The sequence below is a fragment of the Falco cherrug genome, chromosome 6 (genome assembly GCF_023634085.1).
Source record: "Falco cherrug isolate bFalChe1 chromosome 6, bFalChe1.pri, whole genome shotgun sequence".
Taxonomy (NCBI): domain Eukaryota; kingdom Metazoa; phylum Chordata; class Aves; order Falconiformes; family Falconidae; genus Falco; species Falco cherrug.
In genome coordinates, this window is record NC_073702.1 from 80,538,245 (window position 1) to 80,565,001 (window position 26,757).

A 26,757-nucleotide genomic window follows, 5' to 3' on the forward strand; every position below is an offset into this window, starting at 1 on the left:
TGTGCGGCGCCCTGCTGTCAGGCACCCGCGCAGGCGCCCTACCGCGGCGGTGCGGCGGGGCCCTGGCGGCGGGCGGGGTGGAGGCGGGTTGCCGTCGCGGGGAGCGCGGCCTGGCTCGGCGGCGGCACCGGGATGAGCGGCAAGGAAGGTGACGGCGGCGGCGCGCGTCCCCGTTCCCCCCTCCCTCCCCTCTCCGGTCCGGCGGCGGTGAGAGCCGGCGGCTCCCCGGTGCGCGGCGCGGCTGCGGCCGCCGCAGGAGCCAGACGCGTACCCCGGCCCTGACGGCGCGGAGCTGCCCGCCGCCGCCTGGTGCACAGCGGTATGGGCGGGCGCCTCTCGGGGCGGGCGGCCGATGCGCCGCCTGCCGCCGCCGCCGCCGAGGGGCGGTCCGGCCGCAGCCGGCCGCGGCCGGCGGCCGTGTGGGCCCACGGGGGCCGGTTCAGCCCCCCGAGCCGGCAGGAGGCGAAGGCGTGAGGAGCCAGAGCCCGCGAAAGCGGCGGCGGGGGCTGGGGAGCGGGAGCGCGCCTCCCCCGTGAGGCCGCGGTGCCCTGCGGGTGTCACTGATCTCTGCCCTTACGCTGAGGGGGGCTGCTTCATCAGGTGTTACCGTCCTGTCACTTGGGCTTTACAGATACGTCTGCAATTCCAGTTTTAGAAATCTTCATTCTCGGTGGTAAAGAGGCGGCCGGGCCGGTACAGCCAAAAGCGGGGTGTGTGTTAGGTCTGTGAAGCGGTTGTAGTGGTGCCATGGCGCTTGCCTGGGTGTTGGTTTGGCCTGGGCAGTCACAGAGGCCTCCCTTCAGAGCGGGCCTCCCTTCAGCCAGAAATCCGGCTCTGCCGCAAGGAAGCTGGCCTCTTTATTTTTCAAACTTAAGCCTAAGTTACAGTTCCTGCAGCTGGTGGGGTTCTCTGATACTCAAGTTGGTTATTCACTGGAACCTCTTCTCTATTTCTCGCATCCCCCCACCACACGCGCTTCAGGAGGGCCTGTTTTTTCCTGTAGGTCATTATGATGTTCCCAACTTTAAGAATGCTGCAGGGAGTTTAATTCTGTGCACTATTTCAGGGGTTGTGTTTGTAATGTTTTCAACTTCTACAGGAAAAACAAAACCCTGAACTCATGTCCTAACAGAAAAGAAGGAAAAAATGATTTTCAGTTTCCTCTTTTAGAAAGTAACTACGCCCACTTCTGGTTTTGGTTTTGGATAATAAACAATTAAACGGAAACATTTTAAAATCCAGTGTTCGTCTGTAACTTTTAAGTAGCTTCCTTTTGTTCTTCTTTTAAGGAAATTGAGAGAACTCCACATATTCAGAAAGGTATGCTTGTATGTAAGTTTGCCAGATTTTGGCCTCTGTTAGGAACACAAAGTGTACAGCTGTCACAAAAAGGAGGTAGTGAGAGGGAGGAATGGTTAAAACATGAATGACACAGTGGGTCAGTCCTAGATGAGGGAAGGACAAAAGGAAGAAGCAGTGTAAGGTACAAGTCAGTGGTAAAGTAAGGCAGTCCAAAAGAGATGAGTGCGAGGTGAGGGTTTGAAAGGGAAGGCTAAGGAAGAGGCGTATCGGGCCAGTTGAAGGGAACAGCTGTATTGGGGTGAAAACGAAGAAACTGGTTGATGGGCAGAGTGTAAGGACCCAAGATGCTGCACTGCAGGAGCTAAACCTGCATGCCTGGATAATGGTGGCCTACTTAAGTTATGCCTTGCTGCTTTTTCTGATTACTGAAGACTCTGAAGACTCATGACATAAATAATTACAGTAATGGAAAACATAGTTTTAATGACTCCTGCTGAGCTGAATATTTAAAATAATTTAAAAAAAAAAAGGGGGGGGGGAATAAAAGGTCTAATCCTGTAGGCCCTTGCTCACGCAAGGATTTCCATGCAGCCATTCCCTTACAGAAAGGAAACATAAAAGAGTATGAAGACCTTACCACACACACACACAAAAAAAAAAAAAAAAAAAGACTTGGGATCTTACCACACACAGCCATTAGAAGCGGTAGGATTTTTTTCTAATTTTCACTAGGAATGTGGTGGAAAAAGTAGCATGCTAATGTGAAGATGATGTCAGTTGGTAATAAGGTTCATCCAGTTACCTTATTCTAGCCTGAAAATATGGCTCCGGTCAGGGATGCTCTGGTGACAGTGTTCTGATCCTGCTTATGCTCTGGCAAAATTACTTCATTTTTAAATATTTTTTTTTTGTGTATTTTTTATGAATAGGATCGGGTGGGTTCAGAAAACGAAAGCATGACAATTTTCCACATGGTCAGAGAAGAGAGGAAAAAGAGAATGTTAATTCATCTTCAGCTTTGATGACATCTTTTAAATGTAAGTAAGCATTTGGAAAGCCAGATTATAATAATGTGGTATAGAAATTCTTAGGAAATTTTTTGGTATTTAGTGATGGAATAAACCAGCTTTCTCTGGGGGAGAAACTTGAAACTAGTTGGACTTCTTCATACATTTAGAGCTTGGTGTTTTGCTTTTTGTGCAGTGAAGTCCTGAGAGCGGGATTTTGCATAGCTCCACCTGACTTCTGACTTGCTCCCTTTTTCATCCTACCTGCGGTTCCCCCTCCCCACCCCATTTGTGCTGAACCTGATGCTAAGCAAACGGCTTAAGTGTTCAGCCAGGTTACTGGGTTACTGTTACTGTTACAGTTACTGGTAACTGCAAAGGTTACTGGGCCCTTTGGTGGCAGAAAACTTAAGATCTGCAGGTGTAATGCAAAATCTGAGCCGTGGGGACAAGAAGAAGAGATGGCTTCCTCTGGGAGACTGAGAAGGCTCTTGGCTGTTGACCTTGGCTGTGGTGCATAGATCGCTAAGTTACTTCAATGTAAATCTGGATGCATTGATTTGCCAGTTGGTAGCTGTTTATCCATGCTCTTTAAAAATAAGAGTTTAGCTAACTAATATAGACACTTACTTTAGTTTGAGTGCCTTTTCAAAATTAGCTTATGTTTCAGTTTCTTTGAATAAGCAAGTGTAAACTTCCCTCCAACCAAATTGTTTTTACAGGATTTTGCACAAAACCAGATTTAAACTCCAGTTAATCTAATTGAACTTTCTCATTAGACAAGGCTAAGTTGAGCTTCAGAAATGAGAAGTTTTGACAAAAGAAGGGAGATGTGATACGGGAAACAGATTAATTCTTGGTGTAAGATTTTCCCTGTCCCACATATTTTTTTATGAAGCTAAGGAGGATGAAGAAGTAAGAGCTGGATGGCTGTTACAGATGGTCACTTCAGTATCATGTAATTTCCTTGCTTTCTTTAAAACAGATACTTCTTTTTTTCTGTGGAAGTCAGCTTGGCAGGTGATTAACTTTGACCCCTGAACTTTTATAAGAATAAAGTACGTGCACTTGCTCTTCAATTGAGCAGTGCAACTGTATTTTCAACTTTAATTTTTCACAGTTAAGCATATCAGTTTATTATAAGGTTGCCATTAATTCAAATTCAAAACAACACTTGTTTCCCTCTTTTCCCATGAGATCCAGTCAGCAGCGTTTGGTTAATTTCAGAAGAGATGTAAGTGACTCGGTTTATTCAGCTTTTCAAAGGTGGACTCTTTGTATTGCACTAGTGCTCGTAAGCCCCACACAGAGATGCTGGTGGTCTTTGTCTCCATGTCAGAGCAAGTATTAAGCAAAGGTGAGCTCCGGATGGTTTATAATTGAGCAGGCTGTGCAAGATGGACCAGAGTGGTGCACTATTTCCACATATGTTGCCCAAATCTAAACAACCTGATGTGTGACATTAAATTGTTATACACATGTTGCTCTTTTTAATCTCTTTGGGAAAAAAAAGTACTTGAATTGCCATAGTTATCTGTTGGCACCAGAGATTTCTTAACTAATGGGAAGTTGTCTTCTTTAATAATAATAATTAATCAAAACCCAAGGAGTATTTCTTTCGCTTAATACATTTTTAAATATGACAGCTCAGTGATACAGAGAGTGGACAGCATCTTGGTTTGTAAGGCTAAGATTTGTTAAGTGTCATTTTTAATGATCTGATTCTGCATCACCAAGATCAATAGAGTATTGAGTCTTGGCTTTCAGTGATGGATTAGACATTAAAGGCAGAATGTGTGGAGGAAATGGCTTTGTGATCCTGATGCATGAGCCTGGAGAATCCCCCGAGTTCTAATCCTTTGCAGTTTAGGCAATAGTACAATAGGTATTCTTGCATTCTGTTAGGCTAAAGATTACTGTATTTGTTGGTGTTTTAGTTCAGGTCACAAGACACTTCCTAGTAGTCCCTAACAGGCTTAAAGTCTAACATAAAAGCCACAACTGTCCGGAAGAGACTGGGGGACATTGCTAATATCGTAGATTTTCAGAATAGTGAATTTCCTGGTAGATGAAATTTGTAAATGGACATTGGAAATGTCATATGTGGCATCCTATGAAGGAAAGTACTGGTCACCTTCCCTCACGTTCCTGTTGGTATGACCTGAGGGTAAATTTCTTCTTGATGGTAATTTAGTGGTGAACTAGACTCTCAGAATTTGGAAGAGACACACCAATCAGACATGTGAAAGATTTAGAAGATTAGTAGGAGTATTTGTAATTTATCTTAGAGTTTCAGAAGAAGATCGGGGAGAACAGAACAAAGTAAGAGGAACCAAGTTTTTATCAAGGCAATGAGAAGTACAGTTATTTTTGTACCTTCATCTAAACTTAGCTTGCCAGGAAACTGCTACACTTTTTTAGAGGATATTCACTTGTCAGGCTCTTTAAAAATGTATCCTCTCAGCTAATTGTCCCCATTCTCACACAGATGTTTTAACTCAGTTACGCAGGAGGTGTGTTAGATTTCTTATAGGTATCTATTAATTGTTTATTTAGTGGAGTAATCATCTATAAAATGTTAATGGTATCTGTGAAACATTCATAATGTTTGACTGTGATAACCAGACACATATCCTCTCTTCTCTGCCTTCATTGGAGTTAGACAGAAGGAATGTATGTCTGTAAGACAGAAATCTTACTTTAAGTAATTGATCTCACTTTGCTTTAATACTTCTAGTTCTTAGGGATATTAAAATACTTGACTATTGGCCATGTCTAGCTGGGATGTGAAATGAAACTTCTTTTTACTAAATGGTGCATTTTTAACAGTGTATATGCCTTAGCCAAATGCCTTGTTTGGTTGGTTTGGTTTAGACTGGCAAATCTTATTTACTAATGATTGTCGGGGTTTATTTTTTAATTTATCTTGCTGAATTTGGGTGAAATTTTAAGTCTTGTTTCCTGAACAGCAGTATTGCAGAACACATTTTACTAGTTAAAAAAAGTATTTTACATCAAAGTTGTTTGGGCTGCCTTAAAGCATCATCAGGGTTGATGCTGCCTTATTAAACAAAAGTAGTATTTTTGATTTTGCAGCTCAGGCAGGTGGTGGGAGGTGGTGGCCTTCGCAGCTGTGCCCCATGCAGGAGCAGCTGCGCTGCCCACCTTGGGAAAAGACATTCCCAGGGAAAAGACTGGTGGGGCTGGGGCCCATAAACAGTCACTGTAGCACAGGCTCTCTGCTCTTCCTGTACACTATGTATATGTGATAACCATATTGATTGACTGCAGCATTTCAGCTGGAGCTTGACACCAGGCACGATAAATATGAACGACTTGTGAAGCTCAGTCGTGATATAACTATTGAAAGCAAAAGAACAATATTTCTGCTCCACAGGTTTACCAGGTGAGTCACATTGAGCATGAAAGTGTTCATGGAAACGTAGAAGCTGCATTGCAGTGTTTTCTGTATTTGTGATTAATAGGTGCAGTGTTCTGTTGAGAGGAATTTAATTAACTTCCCATGAACATCTTTAGGGTGGATGTGAGCTAATGAATGCACACTCCAGTTAGAGAATTAAAGGGTGCTGGTTCAGGTTTCTCAGTTGGTTTTATTGATGTATTAAACAGCATCATAGTAGTAGAGTGTAACGGCAGGTGAGAGCTTTCCAGATTTCAGCAGGCTAGGCCAGAAGTGCATGCACTCTTCCTTCAGTTACCTCTGCAGTTACTTCACCATTTTGGTTTTTGCAGCCCTGCCCTAGGTCATCAATGCAAAGAGGAGGCGACCTGGGTTCTATTTATGTCAACTCATACTGCAGTCTAAGAGGCTTTTGTGTGAAGTTTTGAGCTTCTACATGTTTTGTGTTCTCATGAGCCTTCAAGCAATCTTTGTAAGCCACAGACAAACTAGAAGAATAACAAAGAAATTTGAAGCTTTGCATAGCCTGTTGCGTAAAATATTTGCTATATGTGTCAGACGTTGTTCTTAATGTGTTACAACTGTAACAGCTCTCCCTGTTCCTTCTATTTTTAATTTATTTTTTGTTGCCTATCAATGCATTTCTGCTGTAGTAGTGACTATTTATAGTTACCATAGTAGTAACAGTTATAAATAGGTATTACGAAGTTGCCCTCTTTTTAACTTGCTCCTGTTCTGCAAAGAGGAGGCATTGTGATAATTCTAGTAACTGCTACAGCCTTGACTGTAAATAGCTACTCCCACTGCAGGGGCTATGTATCTGGGAACTGGTAGAGGAAAGAACAACAACAAAAAACTCCTTTACTCTGATTTTTAGATTCCTGTTTTGTAAGACATTTCTGGTTTTGTGAGAGTGGAAGCTTTCCATGCTGTATTTTTATTTCCTTCTCCTTTGCTCTTTGCTATTATTGTGGCTTTAATTTCAGTAAACTTTAGTGCTTTTAAATGTTTTCTTGGGACCTGTCTATCAGTAGTTCCTTAAATAGACTGTAAACCAGTACACCATATAGGTTATTTGAGGGTGGGGAAGTTTAAAGGAAATTAGATAAACTAAACTCTAAATGCCAAGTACATACTATGTTTGTGAATAGATATTTCACCTGTTCCTGAATTGCATAGTTCATAATTACTTCCTAAAAAAAAAGTAATCACATGTAGAGGTAGATCCTGTATTGTATTTTGCAATACTGTAATGTATTGCAAAATACTAATTTATTTTTTTTAAGAGCTTGAGGGACTTCTGCAAATATTGCTGATTTTCTGGCGTCGTTTTTTGAAGCCTTTGCATGTATTTCTCATTGTTCTTATTTAAGCAATAATTAAAATTCTGGACTGGAATAAACATCATCTACCAGAACTGTGTTTGGCTGGTTGATTATTTTCATAATCTACAGAATTTAAGAATCTGCAGTAAGTATCAATGAAAGTTAAACTGTTTCTCTTTCCAATACTGGCTTTGCTTTTTCCTAAAGCCATTGAAAATGTATGGGTTAGTAAAGAAAATGTGTAATATTTTTTAACTGTTTGTTCACATTCTGAAAGCTGTTCTATGATTGCAGTGCTCCCAATGGGGAAGAAATACTAAACGAGTCTGAAGTCAAGCTCGATGCTGTCCGACGGAAGATTAAGCAGGTTGCACAAGAACTGATTGGAGAAGACATGTATCAGTTCCACAGAGCTATATCTCCAGGTAAATTATTTTGAAATAGGGGAAGTATGCAATTTTGCACTACGCTCAGTTTCTCTTTATGCAGCAGTGGTTCCTCTTCATGCCACAGGTCTGAATTTGTCACATTTCTATGGTTTAAATCAGGACTCTGATTAATCTTTGTTGTTAGCAAAGTTAGCTCTCGTATTAGAGAGACTATTGCCCTACAGTCATCTTACCTTGCAGTTAAATGAAGAATTAAATGGGAGACTGCAAATGGAAAGATTTGCACCTTGACCTAAACTGAAGTTGGGAGTAGTTCTAACAGATGTACTGGATGGTGTGTGACAGAGAGGAGTATGTGCAACACACTCATTTACTCCACCTGAAGGGTTGTAATTTCTAGGAGGAGAGCAGGAGCAACTTATCTTGTGAAACGACCCCATCTGGAGTTGACAAAGTTTATGAATTAAAATCCTTAGATTAGCATTTTCTTTCTTCTGAAGACTCAGAATATGCTTTTGCCTCTGTTACAAGCATTAAAGCAAAGTTTATATGTTTCAGTTGCATCTTTTTCTGCTCCTCCCTGTAAATAGCAGTCTTTACTAACATCCTTGAGATACTAAGTCCCAGTGTTTTCATGATTTTTGCTGTCAAATCATATTTCTTTGCTGAATTGTTGCTGACTATCTGAATCTTACCTAAAATTGTTATGCCTTGTTTAAAATAGGAAAATAGGTCACTGCTTCTTTGACATCTTGGACATGGCATAGAAGTGTCTCGTGTTTATCAGTTTCGGTTTAAACATACTGGAGTCCTGTGTATCTTTCCATGTTCAGGCAAGATTTCTTCGGCTGAGGAGAGCTGAAGATTTTCCCTGAATGATTTAATTGTTTAAAAATGTCTGTAGGATTGATTTTATAAACCAGCAGCAAATACATCTGTGTAATTTACAGGGCAAACAGCTCACAGATTAACTTGTACAATTGTCTGGCACAAACTTAAGTTTAAGAGCGAGACAGCTCATAAGTGAAAGCTCAGTTTGGCACTTCTGAAACAGGAGGAGCTTGCCATGCTAGTCTTCAGTGGCTCTAATGCAATTTCACAGTCCTTACCTGTGGTGCATTGCATTGTTCAGATGAAATTTAAGTAGTTATTCTTAAAGAGCTACTTCATCTGTGTGTGTCTTGCTGCTGTCTATAGCTTTGTACTGTAATGAGGCAATGAAAAGAAAGATAATTCAAAACTGTTAACACTGCAGATGACCTCAAAACTGTGAATAAAGCTAGTCCAAGTATCCTGACATGCTGAAAATGTGTTTTGGTTTTTATTTGAAGCACTGCTTATAAAAGCTGAAAATTCTTGCATTCAGTTTCATGAACATTTTTGAAAGCTTCATTGAGACTTGGAAACCTTATCTGAGTAACCCCTGAAGTTTGTAGTCCCATGAGAGTCATATAATGCTGTCTATAAAACAGCAGCATCTGAGGTCTTCTACCTCTTGAATCTTTGTGAGACCTCATGATAGGAACTATCAGCCTTGCCATGTGAGCAAACTTGTTATGGTGTAACCAGTTACCCAGCATTAGCTGCTTCACCTGAATTGTCTCTTATTTTCTGAGCATGTGGCGCTGTGTGGGTAAATTCAAAGAGGCATACCTCTCTCTGTTTTTACTGAGGGGTAGCTTGCCTGGGATTAGCTTGCATTCAGCTCGGATGTAAGAGCATGCCTACCTAGCAGAGAGATGGAAACCTACTGTGTGATAACTTCTGTGTGTACCTGTGTCGTACAAAGCAAGCGAGCAAACCTGATGCTAGGTTTCTACTTCCAGATTCTCTCCTGAGTAAAAAAAAAATACTGGTTTTGGTTTTTAATCAAATTTGGAAAGTTAGATGTTTGGTTTTTGTATGAAAGATTTGTAAACTTAAGCTAGCCGTAGCAACCTGAAAACAAAGACATTAAGGAAAAATATTTGGTTCAGATTTTCTTTATGTATTTGGTAAATACTCATACATAGTCAACTACACTGGTTCTCCTGTATAATTGATTTCTGATTTGCATAAAGATACCTGTTAACATCAAAAGACACCTGAATAAACTCTTCAGAAAACGACTGAAAATATGCTGTCAGAAACAATTCAGCATTTCTAAAACTTTTCCCCAGTGGTTTAAATCTCACCTTCTTAAAGTGACTAAGATGTATTTGTCCTGAATTACTATAGACCTCTAGTAGAGGAAGTTTGTAGGCCTGCTGCATGCGTATGATGACTCAGTGCATCCACAGCTGCAAAGTTTTTGGAATAGAATAGGCTATTTCAGATGGAAGGGACCTACAACAATCATGTAGTCCTTACCAGTCATCTGCCTAACCACTTCAGGGCTGACCAAAAGTTGAAGTGTGTTAAGGGCATTGTCCAAATGCCTCTTAAATGCAGATAGGCTTGGGGCATCGACCTCCTCTCCAGGGAGCTTGTTCCAGTGTTTGATCAGCTTCTTGGTAAAGAAATGCATGCTTCCTAATGTACGGTCTAAACCACCTCTGATGCAGCTTTGAACTATTCCCATGCGTCCTATCATTAGGTACCAGGGAGAAAAGCTCAGCACCTCCCTCTCCACTTCTCCTCAGGAAGCTGTAGAGAGCAATGAGGCTGCCCCTCAGTCTCCTCCTTTGCAAACAAGACAAACCCAAGCTAGCTGCTCCTCACAGGACATTCTTTCCAGCCCTTTCACCAGCTTTGTTGCCCTCCTCTGGACACATTCAAGGACTTTCACATCCTTTTAAAACTGTGGGGCCCAGAACTGCACGCAGTTACATACACCACAACAGCACATCCCTAACACTTGCATGGGACTTGGAGTGAGATTGTCATAGAATTAAAGAATTTTCTTACCACAGTCTTAAGATAACTTAAGAGAATGAATCTTTCTGACCTCTCCAGGTAAAAAGAAAGGACGGCAAAGAGATATTAGTACACTAAATAATAAGAGGGTGGAGAAGTAGACTCTGCTGTCTGCCTTTCCAGCAATCAGGTGTGCAGTCTTTCAAACAAATGTCTGAACTTCGCGGGTTTGTGGACAGAACTGAAAGAGAGAAATATGCAGTCACCGTTGCATTTCTGGAGTTTGAACTGGGAATGGCTGTACTTCTACCTTTTTCCTCTCTTCAAGTGACATGAGTAAGTGGCAAGTCTATGGAATCTCATCAGTTGTATAATACTGCCTGGCCCTGAGATCTCCCCATTGTTGCAGTCATTAGGTAGTTCTTATCTCGTTAAGAAGACTGTATATTAAATCCAGCTGAAATAAGTTGCCTTCATTCCATTTCTGTAGGTCATCCACAGTGTCTACTTAAATTCAGCTCTTCTATACGATGTTCCCCTGTGACAGAACTCAGTGCCAGCTGGGGTTCATTGTGTGTGTTTTGTAAGGGCACGTGTTAGAATATACGTGTGTGTCACTGAGAAGACAAGGGAATGCTTTTAGGCATGGTTTAAATGAACTTGTCAAGTATGAAATGCAAACCTTTAACCAGAGCTTCACTCTTACCTTGTTCATTAAAGCCTCTGCTCTCCAGTTAGGTATGGGGGTGGCAACAAAAGGAATATGCAGGTGTAAAGACTTGTAGACTCTTGATCATGCTGAAGCTAGGATCAAGGAGGTGTGAGAGACGTGAAAATGCTTGATGTCAGGATTATGAAGCTGAGATAGAAAACCTAGAAACATGAAGAATGAGGGGACAGTTAGATGAACAGCAGCTGTGAGGGGGAATGCTTTATTCCCTCTGCCCTGCACTGTGATAAGAATTAAAAGCGTTGCTTTAAGTTTTGTTTTTTAGTGTTTGATTGTTGCTTTGCTTTTTTCACAGTGGAAAAAGCTTGCATGCATTTTTGAAAATAAATGTAGCTAGGAGAAGTGTTAGATCTTCTGTCTATATATATTTCTTAGAGCTGTAAGTATTGACCTTCCTTTCACCTAGTTTTCAATTCCGATTTTGTATTCTAAAGAAAATCTGGAGAACTAGTTAAAAAGCTTTTTATGAACAAAAACATTGCCATCAAACTGCTTTTTTCTAAAAAAAGGGATAAAGAAACGCCTATGTCCCATATCTCAAAAGCAGCATGTCCAATTAACCTCAAACTTCCTAAAAATATTCTCCTTTGTCTTGAAACCAAACATGAAACATCCTCCTGTTCCCCACCCTACCTCTCGCAGAAAGAGTAAAATGGATCAAAACTGGGCTCATAATGGAAACCAGCGTAGCAGCCTTAGCTGGAGAGTCATGACTGTCTGCATAATAAAGCTGCCTAATACATATTTTATTCAGTATAACTGTTAGCCTATTAATAGAAGAGTGCTATGACTATAATGCTTGGGAATATTGTTTGCCACTTGTAATTGTTAAATGCTTTTTTTGGGGTTACTCCAAGCAGTTGTTCTTTTGACTTGAAGATAAAACAATTCTGGCAGAGCACTAAAGGAGTTTCATGCTTTCCCTCATTAAGAATAGTGCTAATGGCACGCAGGACGTTTCCCCAAAGGACACTTGCATGAGCTCAAACACTGAGTATAGCACTAATTGAACAACAACAAAAACTGATGACTGTTTTCTACACGTTTCTTAACAGTACAGATTGTCCCAGGGGATGATTAAACAAGCAAACAAAGAGATACTGAAATAATGAAGTCTTTTTTTAATGTAGAGTTCTTCATTTGTTATGTTAGAATGTTCTGCTTTGTTGATATTTTTAAAGCTTTACTATTTGTAATATAGAATTCCTGCTCCTTTGGCCCACTTTGCAGTGTATACCTTATATATCCTGTGAGGAAATGTGTACTGTTCCTTTAAAATTGTTGTGAGACTGTGCAAAAAAGGACTGAAGAAAGATTGTGTGAATTTATGAAGGGGAAGAAATTTTTGGGGATTTTATATATGTGTATATTTATGTGTTTGGGTATTTATATTCATATATATTTAAAATACTAAGGAAGATACCAATAGTATACAGGAAAGACCTGTACGAGCCTTAAAGACAAGAAAGAGGGTGCTCTGCAACATGTGCACGTGAGTCACAACAACCCCACTCAACACTGCAGGCTTGGGGAAGGGTGTCTGGGAAGCTGCCTGGTGCGAAAGGGCCTGGGGGTGCTGGTTGATGGACATCTGAACAGGAGCCAGCAGTGTGCCCAGGTGGCCAAGGCGGCCAACAGCATCCTGGCTTGTAGCAGACACAGCGTGGCCAGCAGGACCAGGGCAGTGCCCGTCCCCCTGCGCTGGGCACCGGTGAGGCCGCCCCTGGACCCCTGTGTTCAGCTTTGGGCCCCCCACTGCAGGGGGACGTGGAGGGGCTGGAGCGTGTCCAGAGCCGGGCAGGGGGCTGGGGCAGGGGCTGGGGCACCAGCCTTGTGAGGGGCGGCTGAGGGACCTGGGGGGGTTGGCCTGGAGAGGAGGGGGCTCAGGGGGGGCCTGATCGCTCTCCGCAGCCACCTGACAGGAGGTTGTTGTGAGGTGCCTGTCTGTCTCTTCCTCTAAGTAACAAGTGATAGGACAAGAGGAAATGACCTCAAGTTGTGCCAGGAGGTTTAGATTTGATATTAAGAAAAATTCCTTCGCTGAAAGGGTGGTGAAGCATTGGGACAGTCTGCCCGGGAAGGTGGTGGAATCGACATCCCTGGAGGTATTTAGAAGATGCGTGGCACTTAAGGACATGGTTTATTGGTGGAGTTGACATGCTAGGTTGTCGGTTGGACTTGATCTCAGAGGTCTTTTCCAGCCTAAGCAGTTCTATGATTCTCTTAGCATTTATGTAATTCTTCTAAGCATGTTATAAATCTGCTCCGTATAAATGCAAAACCTGTGCAATGCAGAGGGAAACTGAGACTTGCTTCATAGGTTGGCATTGTGTGGGATTGAATAGAGTACCTTTTAAGCATGATTTTGTTAAGTGCAATCTCTAGCTCTTCAAAGATTTGCTCAGTTTTTTTGTCCCTTAACCATAAGGATGTGTGAGAGAATTCTAAGGCTTTTGAGCTCTTAAACTATTTTCTGTAGGGCACCTTGGCTGAAAATCCTCTTCGAGTGATAGTTTTAACTACATGTTGGTGTTTTTACAATGAGGTCATTAGATTCTGCTAGGAGTAAATATAGGTGTGATATTATCTTCACAGCTGATAACTGTACCTAAGACAAAATACGGAGTGAGAAGCCCATAATTATTCTGAGGCTTCTTCAGTAGTGCGGTACAGAGTGATGATAGGAGGTGCAACCAGAGCGTTGTTGGCTGACCTTTCTGTTTGCTGTGTGCCTGTGCGAGCAGCAGTGGTGAGTGCTGTAGTGTGCACAGAGAAGCTCATTAGCTCTTTATCATGTCTGCACTTGCTCTCAATAGGATTAGATGACGAGGCTGTAAAATGTCAGCACCTTGTCAAAACTATTGCTCTGTGACTGCTTCTGCCGCAGATGATGTGGGAAATTCTATGTAAAAGTTCAGCATTGACGCAGTCTAACACATAATTTAACTTGTGCAGGCTCTATTTGTGTTCTGAGAGAATGATATAATGGAGCTTATTTCTGTCTCCTGCCATTTAGAGTCACTTCAGGTGTGTAATCATACTGCAACAAACTGGATTGCTGGATTGGGCAAAGCCAGTTAAGTCTGCATGGATGAAAAGGAAATACTTTAATTGTATTAGAATACCATTTTTTAACTACAGTATGTAGGACCACCAAGCATGATGCTGTAAGAAATGCTGTGGAGATGAGTGAGGTCTGTCCAAGCAGGTGGATTTAGATTACTGGTTATTTAAGTAATATTAGGGATTTTTTTGGTATTGTATGAAGGATTTGGATTAGAACACAAACTAAAGGAACTATCCATGTAATGATTTCTATGTTAGCTGGGTTTTTGTTCTTAACTTATTCTGCTTGTTATGTAAAGAACATCTCATACTTGAGCTGTGCTAGCTACCTTTGTATTTGTGGACATCTGTGTATTTCTGAAGTAATACCAAGGTGAAGAACTATTCTGCTTGTTAGGAACAGTAGAAGTAGGACTTTTTTTCTTTTTTTTCTTAAGAAAGTTTAAAAACTAATAAAAATAGGTGGCATATTTAATCATAGGTTGGCAATACAAAGGAAGAGCTTTTTACAGAATGAGGAAGGTATCATGAATTGTCTTTTCCTGGGTGAGACATGTACTTGAATACACCTAAAACTTGAAAGGAAAGCTATCCATGAAGGAAGCGGTCAGGTTTCTGCAAGATGGTGGGAAACTGTAATAACACAGGAACAGGATGTAACTGAAGAATTAATCTCTCTGCTGTAGTGGGTGAGAGGTAAAATGCCAGAAATGGAAACAAAGTTTCCTGATTATACTGGAAAATTAACAGAATTTGTAGTGAATAAACCAGTATTTATCAGATCTAATTTTGTTCATTTGTTTCTCTGTTTTGTTACTTTCTCTGTTTATGTTCTCACATCACCAAGTGAGCCAACAAACTTAGTCAAACTGATTTTCTTCACTCTGCAAGTTGATTATTTGGAACTTGATATTCAGCTGACTGCATTTTACTACCCTTTGCTTATTTCTGGTTCAGGCCTTTTTTCTAGGTTCTTCCAGGGAAAATGAAAAATCAGCAACTGCAAAACCTCTCATGTTTTACTTTCTGCTGCAGGGTTTTTATGTCCGTACACAAAAACTTCAACTGGGAACATGAATGTGAATTCAGTTGTAATCACAGAGGGCATGCAGTATGTCAGCTAATCCCTGAATGAGCCATTGAGTTCAATGTCGGCTGTAAATTCAGCAGGAGCTGTTCAGGACAGTGTTAAGTCCGTAAGAAAAGCTATATACAGTCTTTTAAAGATGCTACTGTGGGTCAGGCCAAAGAAAGGTTGTCCTTTCCTAGTTCTAACTTAAGATCTAACTGTACTAGACAGTCTGAAACTAGTGACGTTTTTGTCTTTTAATTCAGTTTCATAGCTAGCAAACGGAGGAGACCTTGTGCTCTAGCTCAGGAATTTTTTTTCAACTCTGCAGCTGTTAACATTCAGTTATTCACAGACCAGAACTCTCCAGCCTTTACAGGACTCAAGTGCAGGTGGAACATGAGAGAAGACCAAGAAAAATCTAGGAACCGTTTTTGTTTGTTTGTTTAAAATCACACAGGATTGTGTCATAGAGGAACTCCATTCCAGGAAACAACTAGTATAACACATCATGATTAGGTTTTTGTTTTGCAGTCACGTGGTGAGAAAGTTGGTGAGTGGTGATGTACCTTTTTTACTATCTCACCAGATCCATATTTATGAAGATAAATGGCCACCACTGGTTCTTCTGACATGCTAGTGAGTTGGGGCTATTGCATGGAAATGACATTGTCTTGAGGAGAACTTTCACTGGGGCTTGAACTGAAGAAGCTGTGTTTTGTTAGGTGCTCTTCCTTCTTTGATCATTTAACATCCTGGCTGAGTCAGAGCTTCCTTTCTTTGGTGGCTTGAACACAAAGCCTGAAGGCTGTAGTAGTGTAAAATTTGCCATCTAACTGAATGACTTTTAAAACTCTGTATCAATTATCAAGGCAGTTGGAGGTAGTCAAAGCAATCAGGAAGACTTACTTGTCACAAGAATAACTTTGGTTTTTTTGTTTGTTTTTTACTCATGTAGTACAGTGACTGCTCTTCAGAACTGCTGCTTTTTTGGGGGAGAAATAAACAAGAAACCCCAGAACAAACCCTTCAGAACAAAAAACTTTGTTACAAAATTATATCCCTCGGGTCTTCAAGTAGAAGCAAAATGAAAGCTTATGAATTTCTCATCTGCTATGAGTCATCTGCAAAAAACCTAGTGTTTGTCATATGTACATATGTGTTTCTAGTAACAATAACAAAAAGGCTTGATTAAACTGTTCTCTGCAATGAGAGATTAGAATACTCTTTGCAGTTTTGTGCAGGGGTTTTGTGCCTGTTTGGGGAAATAATTTAACTCTCACAGGCACCTGTGCCTATTAAATAGGGAACCTGTATTATCTGCAGTTAATGGGAAAACAGACTGATTTTGGGATTACCTTTTCCATAAAGTGGATGTACATTCAACGTTAAACAAAGTGCAAACAATATTAACACTTCAGTCTCTGAAATGCATCACTTCAACACATGCAGCTAGAAGGGAAGATGAGCACAGATATGTCAAGTAGCAGCTGACTAATCACCAAAACATTCAGGGCTTAATATGAGAAGTTTGCATCAGTTCAATTATTGATATAATAGTAAACCAGTTTAGACAAATCACTGTTAGATGTAATGTACATTCTTATTTATATTCCTTTAGTAATCAGTTCAAGGTTATTTAAAATACGTTTTTCTGACAGGTATTCATATCTGGCTTCGTACTGACTCCTAAATTAATTTCAAAACTGGATTGATAAAATGAAGCAGTTTATTCATGTGGATGTGGACTTACCTGTGTTGTTTGTCTCCCCAGTTCCCTTAAAAATTCTTTTGACGTATTAGTGAATAGAATTATCTTTTTTTTTCATTTGTAAGCTTTTATGGGCGTTTGTTCTAGTGCTTTTATTTGTATTTGTTAGTCCCATTTTATAAAATTAATCCCTGTGTGGAATTATTCTTTTAAGCCATTTTCACAACAGGATGTCCAGAGCATGCCTGCCTCTGAGGCTAGCTGGCTTCATGCTCTTTCAGTCTGCTATTACAAAATTAACCTTTGACTTCACACTCACAATCAACAAAGCAGTTGGATTGTTTCGCAGCCTCAGTTTTAGTTTAATTACTTAAGTTTTTATAACTTGTGCCTGGGAAGAGACCTGTGAATCTAAGGAAGCATTGCCAAGTCTGTAGACAACTTAAATGGGAAAGGCCAAGTTGTGAATTGTCAGTTTCATCTTAATAGGATCCTGACTCTGAAGCAAAATGATTTAATTTGTGTATTAATACTTTTCAATCTATTGCTTGTACTTGTTTCAGTTGATGTACCCAGTTAATTATTTGCTTACTTCACCAGTTCTCCGCTGATCAATACACTTGTAGAAATGTGTTAAGTCTACCATCCTTCCCATATTTTGCAGAGCTTAGTAATAAGGGCTGTCTAGTTTAACTTTGGTTTTTCCCTAGTTGGGATTTTCACAGAAATATGACTTCTTTTTTTTTTCTGGGTTGTGGGGGGTTCTGTGGGTTTTGGTGTGGGTTTTTGTGTGTTTGTTGGTTTTGGGGTTTGTTCTTAATGAGAATGTGACTTGCCAGCCTGAACATGATGATAAGATAGAGCTGTGGCTGTGCTGTTTTGATTTTGTAATGAATTTGCAAGTGGTTAGTTTCACATGACTTGCCCTGTAAATAATGTGCCCCACCCTTCATATAGTGATCTGGAGGAAACTTGCTGTGTATATTTTCCTCCCATCTTCCTAGTGGCTGCTGTTGGTGTGTGATTCCTGCTGCATGGTTTAGGGGAGGAGCTGTGTAAGAGAACACAGGCTGTCATCTGCTTGTGTCCCAACCGTCAGCATAGGCTGCTCTGTGAGCAAAAAGATGCAGAGAAAGAGGAAGGAAAGAGGACAAAGGGATAGAAAGAACATGAGTTTGAGAAGGAATAGGAAAAGAAGCAGCTTATTCAGGAATATGACAGGTAACATTGACGTTGCTAACCTTGAGAATTGAGAGGCATGAAATCCTTTTTAACCCGTTTTTAAACTGTTGAAAAGATACTTAGAGGAGGAAATGAAGTAAAAATTTTAGGAGGAAACTTTGACCTCGTTTGACCTGTTGTTCTGGATTAAAACTTCCATGCATGCATGCAGGTACATCTCGGGTGGAATTAGATTCTGTTTACCCTAACCTGACTCCTGCAATTAAAGTATATCTATTCTTTGATTATTTTTTTTTTTTTTAATAGAACCATCTTTTCCTACCCCTTATGCACTCATTTGACCCTTTGAGTACTCCAATAACTTGTTTTTTTGAAGAAAGCTGATTTCTTGCTGAGTTTCTTAGAGAAATTACTTAACAGTTCTTTCTTGGAGCTTGCATATGTAGATGAGGAGAAATGTCTTAAATATCAACTGATACAGCTGGCAAAAAAAAGTGCACAAACTTTTAGGCACAAAATCTCCTTTCATTCTCAGAAGATATCTCAGTGTAACTTTCTACTTCTTTTGTAGAAAATAAGTTTTTAAAATACAGAGTGAAGCTCTTACACTGGGTTACTGTAACTTGTCACTAGTGTCAGCTATTTATATAGAATAGATGTAATAAAGTATCAAAATACTTAATAATTTTGTTACCTTACATCTGTAATTATAAGAAGTGGTAGTAGAAATAATACAGTGCTTTTAATTGGGATTTTTGGTCCAAGTACTAGAAAAAAAAATTACATAAAAGGCAGTCTTACAAACTATTCCATTACTGGCAGCTCAATCAGTAAATAAGCCAATTTTGGAATAAATCCAAAACAAAAGCATGAGGGGAAAGGTATTGTTGGATGGTGTAGTGAAATGGGATGGGGTTTTTCACCTTGGGGATTATTTGCTGAAAATAGCGGATGTCCTACCATTAAGGTAAAATATAACATGTTTAAACATCCTTCTACCTGCACCTGGAAACACCTTATTTCAAGGTCTTGGGTCATTGAAGTGTCATCTTGTAGCTACTTCTGCAAGAAGGACTTTAAAAAGAAAAAAAAAAAAGTCGAATATGAATGTTCTTTGCAAAGTAGTTGTTACCAGGATTTGTTACCGGTCTATTTGTAATGGTGACAACTTTAAATGAGGTTTTGTAGTAAATAGTGGGAGATCCCTAATTGTGAAAAGATGACAGTAAATGACAAACCAGACTGTGTGCACAACACTCACATGATGGTGTTAAACAGAAGGAGCAAGAAGAGTGGAACATGTCAGCTAGGGTGGGATGGTGGGAGGAAGCAAAAACTGTGTGCTTATACATACATATATATACACATATGCCTATATAAAAAAATACATAAAAATAAATGAATGGAAGAGCCAAACACTTCTCCTGGAAAAGGACAAAATGTGTGTGGAATAGTGGAGTGAGCTGAAACTGGAAGTTATGATTGATCGAGAAAGCTGTTTACTAAAAAGTTTGAGAGCCGATTTGATCTCTCTGAGAACTTGGGAAAACGCCAGGTTGATTCTTCATATGCGATAGTCTTCTCCACAGATAGTAGATTCTCACAGATGTTGTTGTGTGAGTGCAGCTGTTTCTGGTAGTGTACAGCTTGTCCACAGAAAAAGCCAAAATTTCGTAATGAATTACTGGCTGTGTTACATCACAGGGTAAGTCAGGAAGGGAATGGGTGATGAAATCTACCTCTCTGCAACTTCTGAAGTTATTTATCTTAGAAGATCCTGAGTAGCTTTTATCTAGTATTCTTCTATTGCTTGTGCCCAGAATGCTTTACCTGAATTCAGTTGATTAAATTATTGTATTTAATTGGTCTTGCAGCTCTGTGTCTGTGTTCTGACTTGTGAACAGTAGTGCTAAGTGTGGCTTTGGTTGCTGGATGCTTATTCTGCTTTTCCCGCTGCTGCTGTACAGAAGCATAAGAGGTGCAGGCTAAATTGCCATTTGAATTGCCTCTGCTCACCTTGCAAATACATATTTAAAAGGAAAAAAATGCAGGTCACTTATCACGCTTTTGTGACTGTATGTATAAAGCCTTCTGCAACTGAATTTTCCCTGGAGGTTACCTCTAGTTTTTCGGAGGTATTTCCACCCTCTTCTGTTATTCACGTATGTGTTGTCATCTTTTTGATTTAGACTTTTTCTTTGATCCAGATGAAGTCTAAATTTGCTGCTTCTGCATATCTCTGTAGGCTGAGGTCCTGGCCCTGTAGAAGTCAGTTGAGGATTTAAAAATTATTCTAATGGAACTAAGATTCTATTTCTGGTACCCTTGGGTACCTCCACATTTTCTAACTTCATGGACTAGTAAAACTATTGTCTAATCCTGGCTCTCCTGCAGCCTGATACGGCCATGGCACCTCGTTGTTTCTCATGAAGTGAAGCCATCCCCTTAAAACAGCTCAGAATGGCTCTACTGAGCCATCTCTGTCATATTACAGTCTGTTCTTTTGATTTCCTCCTTTGGTGCTTTCTCTGTCCATAGGTCAGATATACACGTGCATTGAGTTTGTCTTCAGGGCTTTTTTTAGCTTAGTCCTGCCATGGCTGTTTGTTCCAGGTTTGTTTCTGCTTTTTTTCCACCGACAGTGCCAACTTCAGCTTTCTGCTTATGAACTTTTCCCACATGCTTTCCCCAAATACGTGCTCTGCACATAAGAAAAAACTGACAGCCTGTGAATTTGCTGTCTGAACATTCAAGCTCTTTTTTAGATCTCACCTTAGCTATAACACATACAGAAAATCACCATCTGCTAAGTAGGTAGCGAGCGGTGATTGTGGCAGGTGGCTACAGATGGTGTACAAATTGGTACAAGCTACGTTTGTTATCCCATCTTTCATTTCCTTGCCAACACACCAGCTCCTTTTGTCCCCCTGCATTTTTAGAGTGAAAGTTCTTTTGGACAAAGCTGTTGTCCAGTATATTCCTCTTATTGGATATCACAGTCCTGTGTGTTTGATTTTGGGTTTTGTTTTGTTGTTTTGCTTGTGGGGTTTTTTTATGGTTTTTTTTTTTTTTCTGGCGTGATTTGTAACAACAGATGCTTTGTCCTGAACATGAATTTCACCTCACCTGCATGTTTTAAGGAGCCTGTTCACCAATTCCTGCAAAACAGAGAGGTGGGAAATTCAGTTTTAAGCAAGTATCTACTGTTGCTAGTAAGGTGAAACAAAGGAAACTTCTTTTTTGTAGGTGAGCTGCCTTGCTTTTGATTTATCTGCAGTCTTTTTCTCTGCACTGTGTCCTGTTTCTTTGTAAGCTTGTGAAATAGTAATCTGCACTCTCCACCATATGAATGCTGTATTTTAAAAGCTCCATTATCATGGAGTGGTTTGTGTTGGAAGGGACCTTTAAAGGTCATCTAGTTGAGCCCCCCTGCAATGAGCAGGGACGTTTTTGACTAGATCAAGTTGCTCAGAGCCCTGTCCAGCCTGATCTTGAATGTTTCCAGGGATGGGGGCATCTACCATCTCTCTGGGCAACCTGTTCCAGTGTTTCAACACTCACTGTAAAAAATTTCTTCCTTATGTCTAGTCTGAATCTGCCCTCTGTTAGTTTAAAACCATTACCCCTTGTCCTATTGCAACAGGCCCTACTAAAAAGTCTGTCCCCATCTTTCTTATAGGCCCCCTTTAAGTACTGAAAGGCTGCAGTAAGGTCTCCCTGGAGCCTTCTCCTCTCCAGGCTGAACAACCCCAGCTCTCTTGGCCTTTCTTCACAGGAGAGATGATCCATCCCTCATCATTTTTGTGGCCCTCCTCTGGACCTGCTCTAACAGGTCATGTCTTTCCTGTGCTGAGGGCTCCAGGGCTGGATGCAATGCTCCAGGTGGGGTCTCACCAGCATGAAGCAGAGGGGCAGAATGACCTCCCTCGACCTGCTGGTCACCCTTCTTTTGATGCAGCCCAGCATACTGTTGGCTCTCTGGGTTGCGAGTGCACATTGTTGGCTCACATCCAGTTTTGCGTCCGCCAGCACCCCCAAGTTCTCCATAGGGCTGCTCTCAATCCCTGCATCCCCCGGCCTGCATTGATACCAGGGGTTGCCCTGACCCAGGTGCAGGACCTTGCACTCGGACTTGTTGAACTTCGTGAGGTTCGCTCAGGCCCACTTCTTAAGCATGTCCAGGTCCCTTTGGATGGGACTTCATCTCTCAGGCATGTCAACCACACCACAGCTTGGTGTCATCAGCCAACTTGCTGAGGGTGCACTCAATCCCACTGTGTTACTGATGAAGATATTAAACCAGTACTAGTCCCAATACAGACCCCTGGAGGGGCATTATGGGGAGCTGCTGTTCAGTATGTTTCTGAGAGTAACACGATGCTTTACACTGAAATTACAGAAGGTTCTGAATAATGAAAAATGCAGTTGGAATGAAAACTTGAAGATGTTTATCTACTGTGTTCTTGGTCTGGTTTTCGTACTTAAGAAGCATGTTATGTTGGATTATCTTTCAATGTTATTTCTGGATTATCTTAGCTTTCACTTTTTGCTAGTAAACTTAAAATAGTCTCACTTAAAAGATTTCAAAAAATAAATATATGTGAGCCTAGATCGCTGCTGGAAAGTTTGAATCATTAGTTAATTCTGTTTTTGCAGGACTTCAAGAATATGTTGAGGCCGTCTCATTTCAGTATTTTATCAAAACACGATCTTTGATTAGTGTTGAAGAGATCAACAAACAACTAATATTTACAGCAGAAGACAGAGAAGAAACAACAAACAAGGTAAAGAGTTTTTCTTTCCTCATGTCACAAACATCTTTCTGGGGTGGAAATGCAGTGAGTAGTCTTAGTCACATTTTTGGCATCTGATTAAATAAGGCCAGTTGGTGGAACGGTGTTAGATACACATATGGGCTTTCACTCACTTGTTCAAAACGTGCTTTTTATTCTGACAAGTCGTAAACTAAATCCATGGGATACGAGTTTATAAATTTCACATCCTTTTTATGCAGAGCAAACTGAACTCCTTCTCGTAGGGGGAAAGATCCAGGATAGTGAAGTATCAGCAAAACATATGAGAGGAGGGGTATTTAGTGGCAGGGACTGCCTGTAAGACCTACTGGTGTATAGTGATGTAGCAGAAGTTGGGGGAGACAAGTGAATCCAGGGCAGGATGAACTCCATGAATGAAATCTTACTGCTGGTACTGAGCTAGTCACAAAAGGCACTGTATTTGGCTTCTGTTAAAATGCGCTACATATGTCTGAGCTTGGTCGTTTGTAATTTTCCTGGAGTTGATCTTGATGCTTCCTCTCAGAGGACAAGCTTGTGTCCCATCATACCTTAGCTCTAATACCATAGCTGCTGTTTCTTGACTTGCCCATACTTCTACCCTGCCCTAAATAGGACTTTTTGCATAGGGACATACTGCTGCCAGCGACCACAGCAAACCGGGTACAGTTTGATTGTTGACAAGGGACAAAAGGCAATTTTGTAGGAACGTACAGAAATGCATGTGCAGTGCACGTGCAGTGTACAGTAATGCACAGCACTACTGCTTTAGGTGAATTCCCAAGTCTGCTTCTGTGGAAGAGATTCTGCTGTAAAGCACTTCTTACTCTTTCTTCATTCTCTTGGTAAGCTATTTGCAAAGAAGCCAAGTTTGTAGCTTAAGTTAATTTCTTCCTACTGAAGGCAAACCCATTGTGGCACACTTGTTTTATAAATTGTGAAGTTGTTAACCCCTGCGTACATGCCTCTGACCAGATTTGTGAATTCGGGTGGATAGTATGTTATGGGAACAAGGGAACAGAAAGAAACCTGCGTTGTCTCCCATATTACCCATATTTTGGCAATAAAAAGTACTTGGATACAAGAGCAAACTTGTAACTTTGTGGTGAGTTTTCTTCACGAAGTATGTTGTTACTGTTTTAATAAGTTCAGCTGATATAAAATGGATCTGAGAGAGCTATACCCATCAGCGTCTTGTAGAAAATGTATTTTGAAAGTCAGGATGCTATTACAAAATCGCATCATTTGTTTTCACAATGCAGACTCTTTTTGATTCTTCATTGCTTTGGTAGCTTTGGACAGACCATTTAGGGAAAATTCAAATCTATTAGGCTGCAATCCTTCAGCCAAAAAAACCCCAAAAGCAACTGCAAATAAATGTTGATACAAAGGTGTGATAATTCTGTTTGTAAATAGAGATGGTAGAGGCAAGGTATGTTTATCATGCTTGCTAGAATGGAAATAACATCTCAAGTAGAAATGATGCTTTTGTACCTTCCAGTATGCTGGAAGGAGGTTAGTACTCCTGAAAACAGACTGTGTGGAAGTGCCATGCAATGTAATTTTCCAGAATGTTTCCAATTACCAGTTATATTAGATAAGTTAGTGTGTATTTGAACCATTATAGACTGCTTTTTCATAGTTCCCTGTACTGGACTTTGTTCTGTTCTGTTCTCAGACCTCCAATTCCCACGATAAACAGCCTCATGCTTGGAGCCTGAAGGTAACACCTGTAGATTACCTGCTGGGAGTGGCAGACCTAACTGGAGAGCTGATGCGGCTGTGCATCAGCAGTGTTGGAAATGGTGACATCGACACGCCTTTTGAACTGAGCCAGTTCTTACGTCAGATTTATGATGGTTTTACTTTCATTGGCAACACTGGACCTTATGAAGTATCTAAGAAGTTGTATACCTTGAAACAGAGTCTGGCAAAAGTGGAGAATGCCTGCTACACGTTAAAAGTACGGGGATCTGAAATCCCAAAGCACATGCTGGCTGATGTGTTCTCCACCAAAACGGAGTTGATTGACCAAGAGGAGGGTCTTTCTTAAAATAAGGAGACTGTTCCAACTCAGAAGTGAAGAGGACTTCGAGAAAGCTTTTTTTGTTATGGTTTGTGGAGTTTTGACTCTTCTCAAAGCTTTTTAGGTAGAGACAGTTTTAGTTTTATCTATGAGAAGATGGTTTGCAGTGGAAATTTGTAACCAAAAATACTTTTTATGATGTGCAAGAGAACAAATGTTTGACTTTGTCCTCTTGGTATGGAATCTCCTGTATTGCTCCTGTATTGTATCTTCTTTCAGAACAACCAAAATTTACACTGCGCTCTACACCAGTGACTGTCTGTTGTGTGAGTCACCTGAAACTGTTACGGTTGCTGTTACCACTTTTCAGCGAGCCTAGCAGTGGGGAAAAAAAATGGTTGGGACCGTTATTTAGCATTATCATAGGTTTCTGCTGACTTGTTTCTGAGTATTTGGGTTCTATAGTCATGTTATACATAAAACAATGTTATGTGTAAGTTCATCCCTTGACTTGAAACTGAGGTCTCAAAGGTGCCATGTAACTTGTTTTCTCTGATTATGCTTTTGAGCGTAGAACTGAAGCTAAGTCAACTTTTCACCAATTGACAGTGAAGCTGATTGCACCAGGCAATTACTACTGTGCACTCATTATTTTGGGGCTCTGTTTAAATTGAGCTCTGTTCAAGTTAACACTGGTACTTGACAGTTTTGACATGAGCTAGAAAATCCACACACACATGAAAGTGGAATGTATTGGTTTACATTTTTTGTAATACAGTTTAATGCAGAATCTGACATCTTTCTGTTTGTAGAGAAAAGCAGAAGACCTGCCAAGTGTGTTTAACGTGAATAATTTGGTGTTAGGACAATCAGGTTTTGGCCAAAACAACTACGGTGTGGTGTTGGAAGTCTGTTCTCCATTGTTTGTGCTGCCCTGAGGACCTCCAGTGTGGTTGAACTGGTTTGAGTGAAAAAGGGCTACCCAAGCTTTAAATATCTGTTAGCAGGAACTATATAATGTGCATGTTTCTATGGAAAGGAAATTGCAAACAGAAATAAGGCAGACATTCTGACTTCCACGTTTATCTTTGAGGTGGGTATGTCACTATTGGCAAAAAATCAGGGCTTTCTGCCGGTGTCTGAAGTTATGAAAGTTTGATAATGTGCATTATGCTAAAGGAAAACAGATAAAACAACATGATCTTTAGACTCCAGGAAACAGGCCTCCCAACTGCAATTGAAAATACTGCATGTTTTTTATTTCCACTTCCATATGCTGTGATACTGCCAATATTTTTCCCATGAGCATGTCCTGAGTAGCTTGGATCATCAGATGTATGGATAGGAATGGGTAAATACATTTCTGTCACATTTTTCCATTTTTTCCACATAAAGCAGTATGTGGTGGGTTGAACAAGGAGCAGCTTTTTTTCCTATTGTTTAATACTGTTTTTTACAATAAATTCTGAAAAGTAGTCACTGTCTGTACGTTGGTCCTTTTGCCTGTCGGTCCCAGTGGTAAATAATGGTGTGGAGTTCCCACTGTGCAGGACTTGGCTTGGAAGTTTCACTCCATTCCTATATTCATACTTTGAGAGGCACTTTCTAATCCTGAATCTTTTTTCTCTTTATCCCTGAACTTCATTCTAGGAAGCCTAAAAGCTAGTTAGGATAGAAACTTCATGTGATGCTCTTAAATTAAAGAAATGCAGAGGATTTAGATGACAATACAAATTTAATGCTGGAATAAATCTATGTCAGTACCCACATTTTTACATCTCTGCTTGTTTTTTCTCTGCTTTTTTCCCCGATTGGTGGAGAGGAGAGAAAGAAGGATACTCATTAATAAGGAGTGGTTTGGTTTCTGCCCACCCTGAAATGTATGTGTTTAGTATTTCAGT

The 26,757-nt window shown here is 40.5% G+C and overlaps 1 protein-coding gene and 1 long non-coding RNA gene across 4 annotated transcripts in view; one reads left to right on the top strand and one right to left on the bottom strand.

Moving 5' to 3' along the window:
* Nucleotides 1-26,331, top strand: TSNAX (translin associated factor X). Of its 2 annotated transcripts, XM_055713979.1 has the most exons (7): nt 86-148; nt 1,290-1,320; nt 2,232-2,339; nt 5,601-5,715; nt 7,350-7,480; nt 22,694-22,821; nt 24,509-26,331. In XM_055713979.1, the coding sequence occupies exons 3-7, from the start codon at nt 2,324-2,326 to the stop codon at nt 24,881-24,883; spliced, it is 765 nt and encodes a 254-aa protein (XP_055569954.1). In that variant the 5' UTR covers nt 86-148; nt 1,290-1,320; nt 2,232-2,323; the 3' UTR covers nt 24,884-26,331. The 2 variants fall into 2 exon arrangements, with proteins under 2 accessions (XP_055569953.1, XP_055569954.1); XM_055713978.1 differs by lacking the exon at nt 1,290-1,320 and having other exon boundaries at nt 1-148.
* The window catches only part of LOC106630995 (uncharacterized), an 18,076-nt gene continuing 2,014 nt past the window's right edge, over nt 10,696-26,757 (bottom strand). Inside the window, exons 2-3 of one of the 2 annotated variants that reach the window (XR_001334414.3) lie at nt 10,986-11,152; nt 10,696-10,896 (exon numbers count right to left, since the gene is read on the bottom strand). This is a non-coding gene — a long non-coding RNA (uncharacterized LOC106630995). Of the gene's footprint in view, nt 11,153-26,757 lie in introns of both variants that reach the window. The other variant, XR_008732795.1, reaches the window with a different exon arrangement.

Coding starts and splice junctions, on each gene's coding strand:
- TSNAX (XM_055713978.1), top strand. Junction 2,340..5,600: donor TTTGATGACATCTTTTAAAT/GTAAGTAAGCAT, acceptor GATTGACTGCAG/CATTTCAGCTGGAGCTTGAC. Junction 7,481..22,693: donor CCACAGAGCTATATCTCCAG/GTAAATTATTTT, acceptor CTGTTTTTGCAG/GACTTCAAGAATATGTTGAG.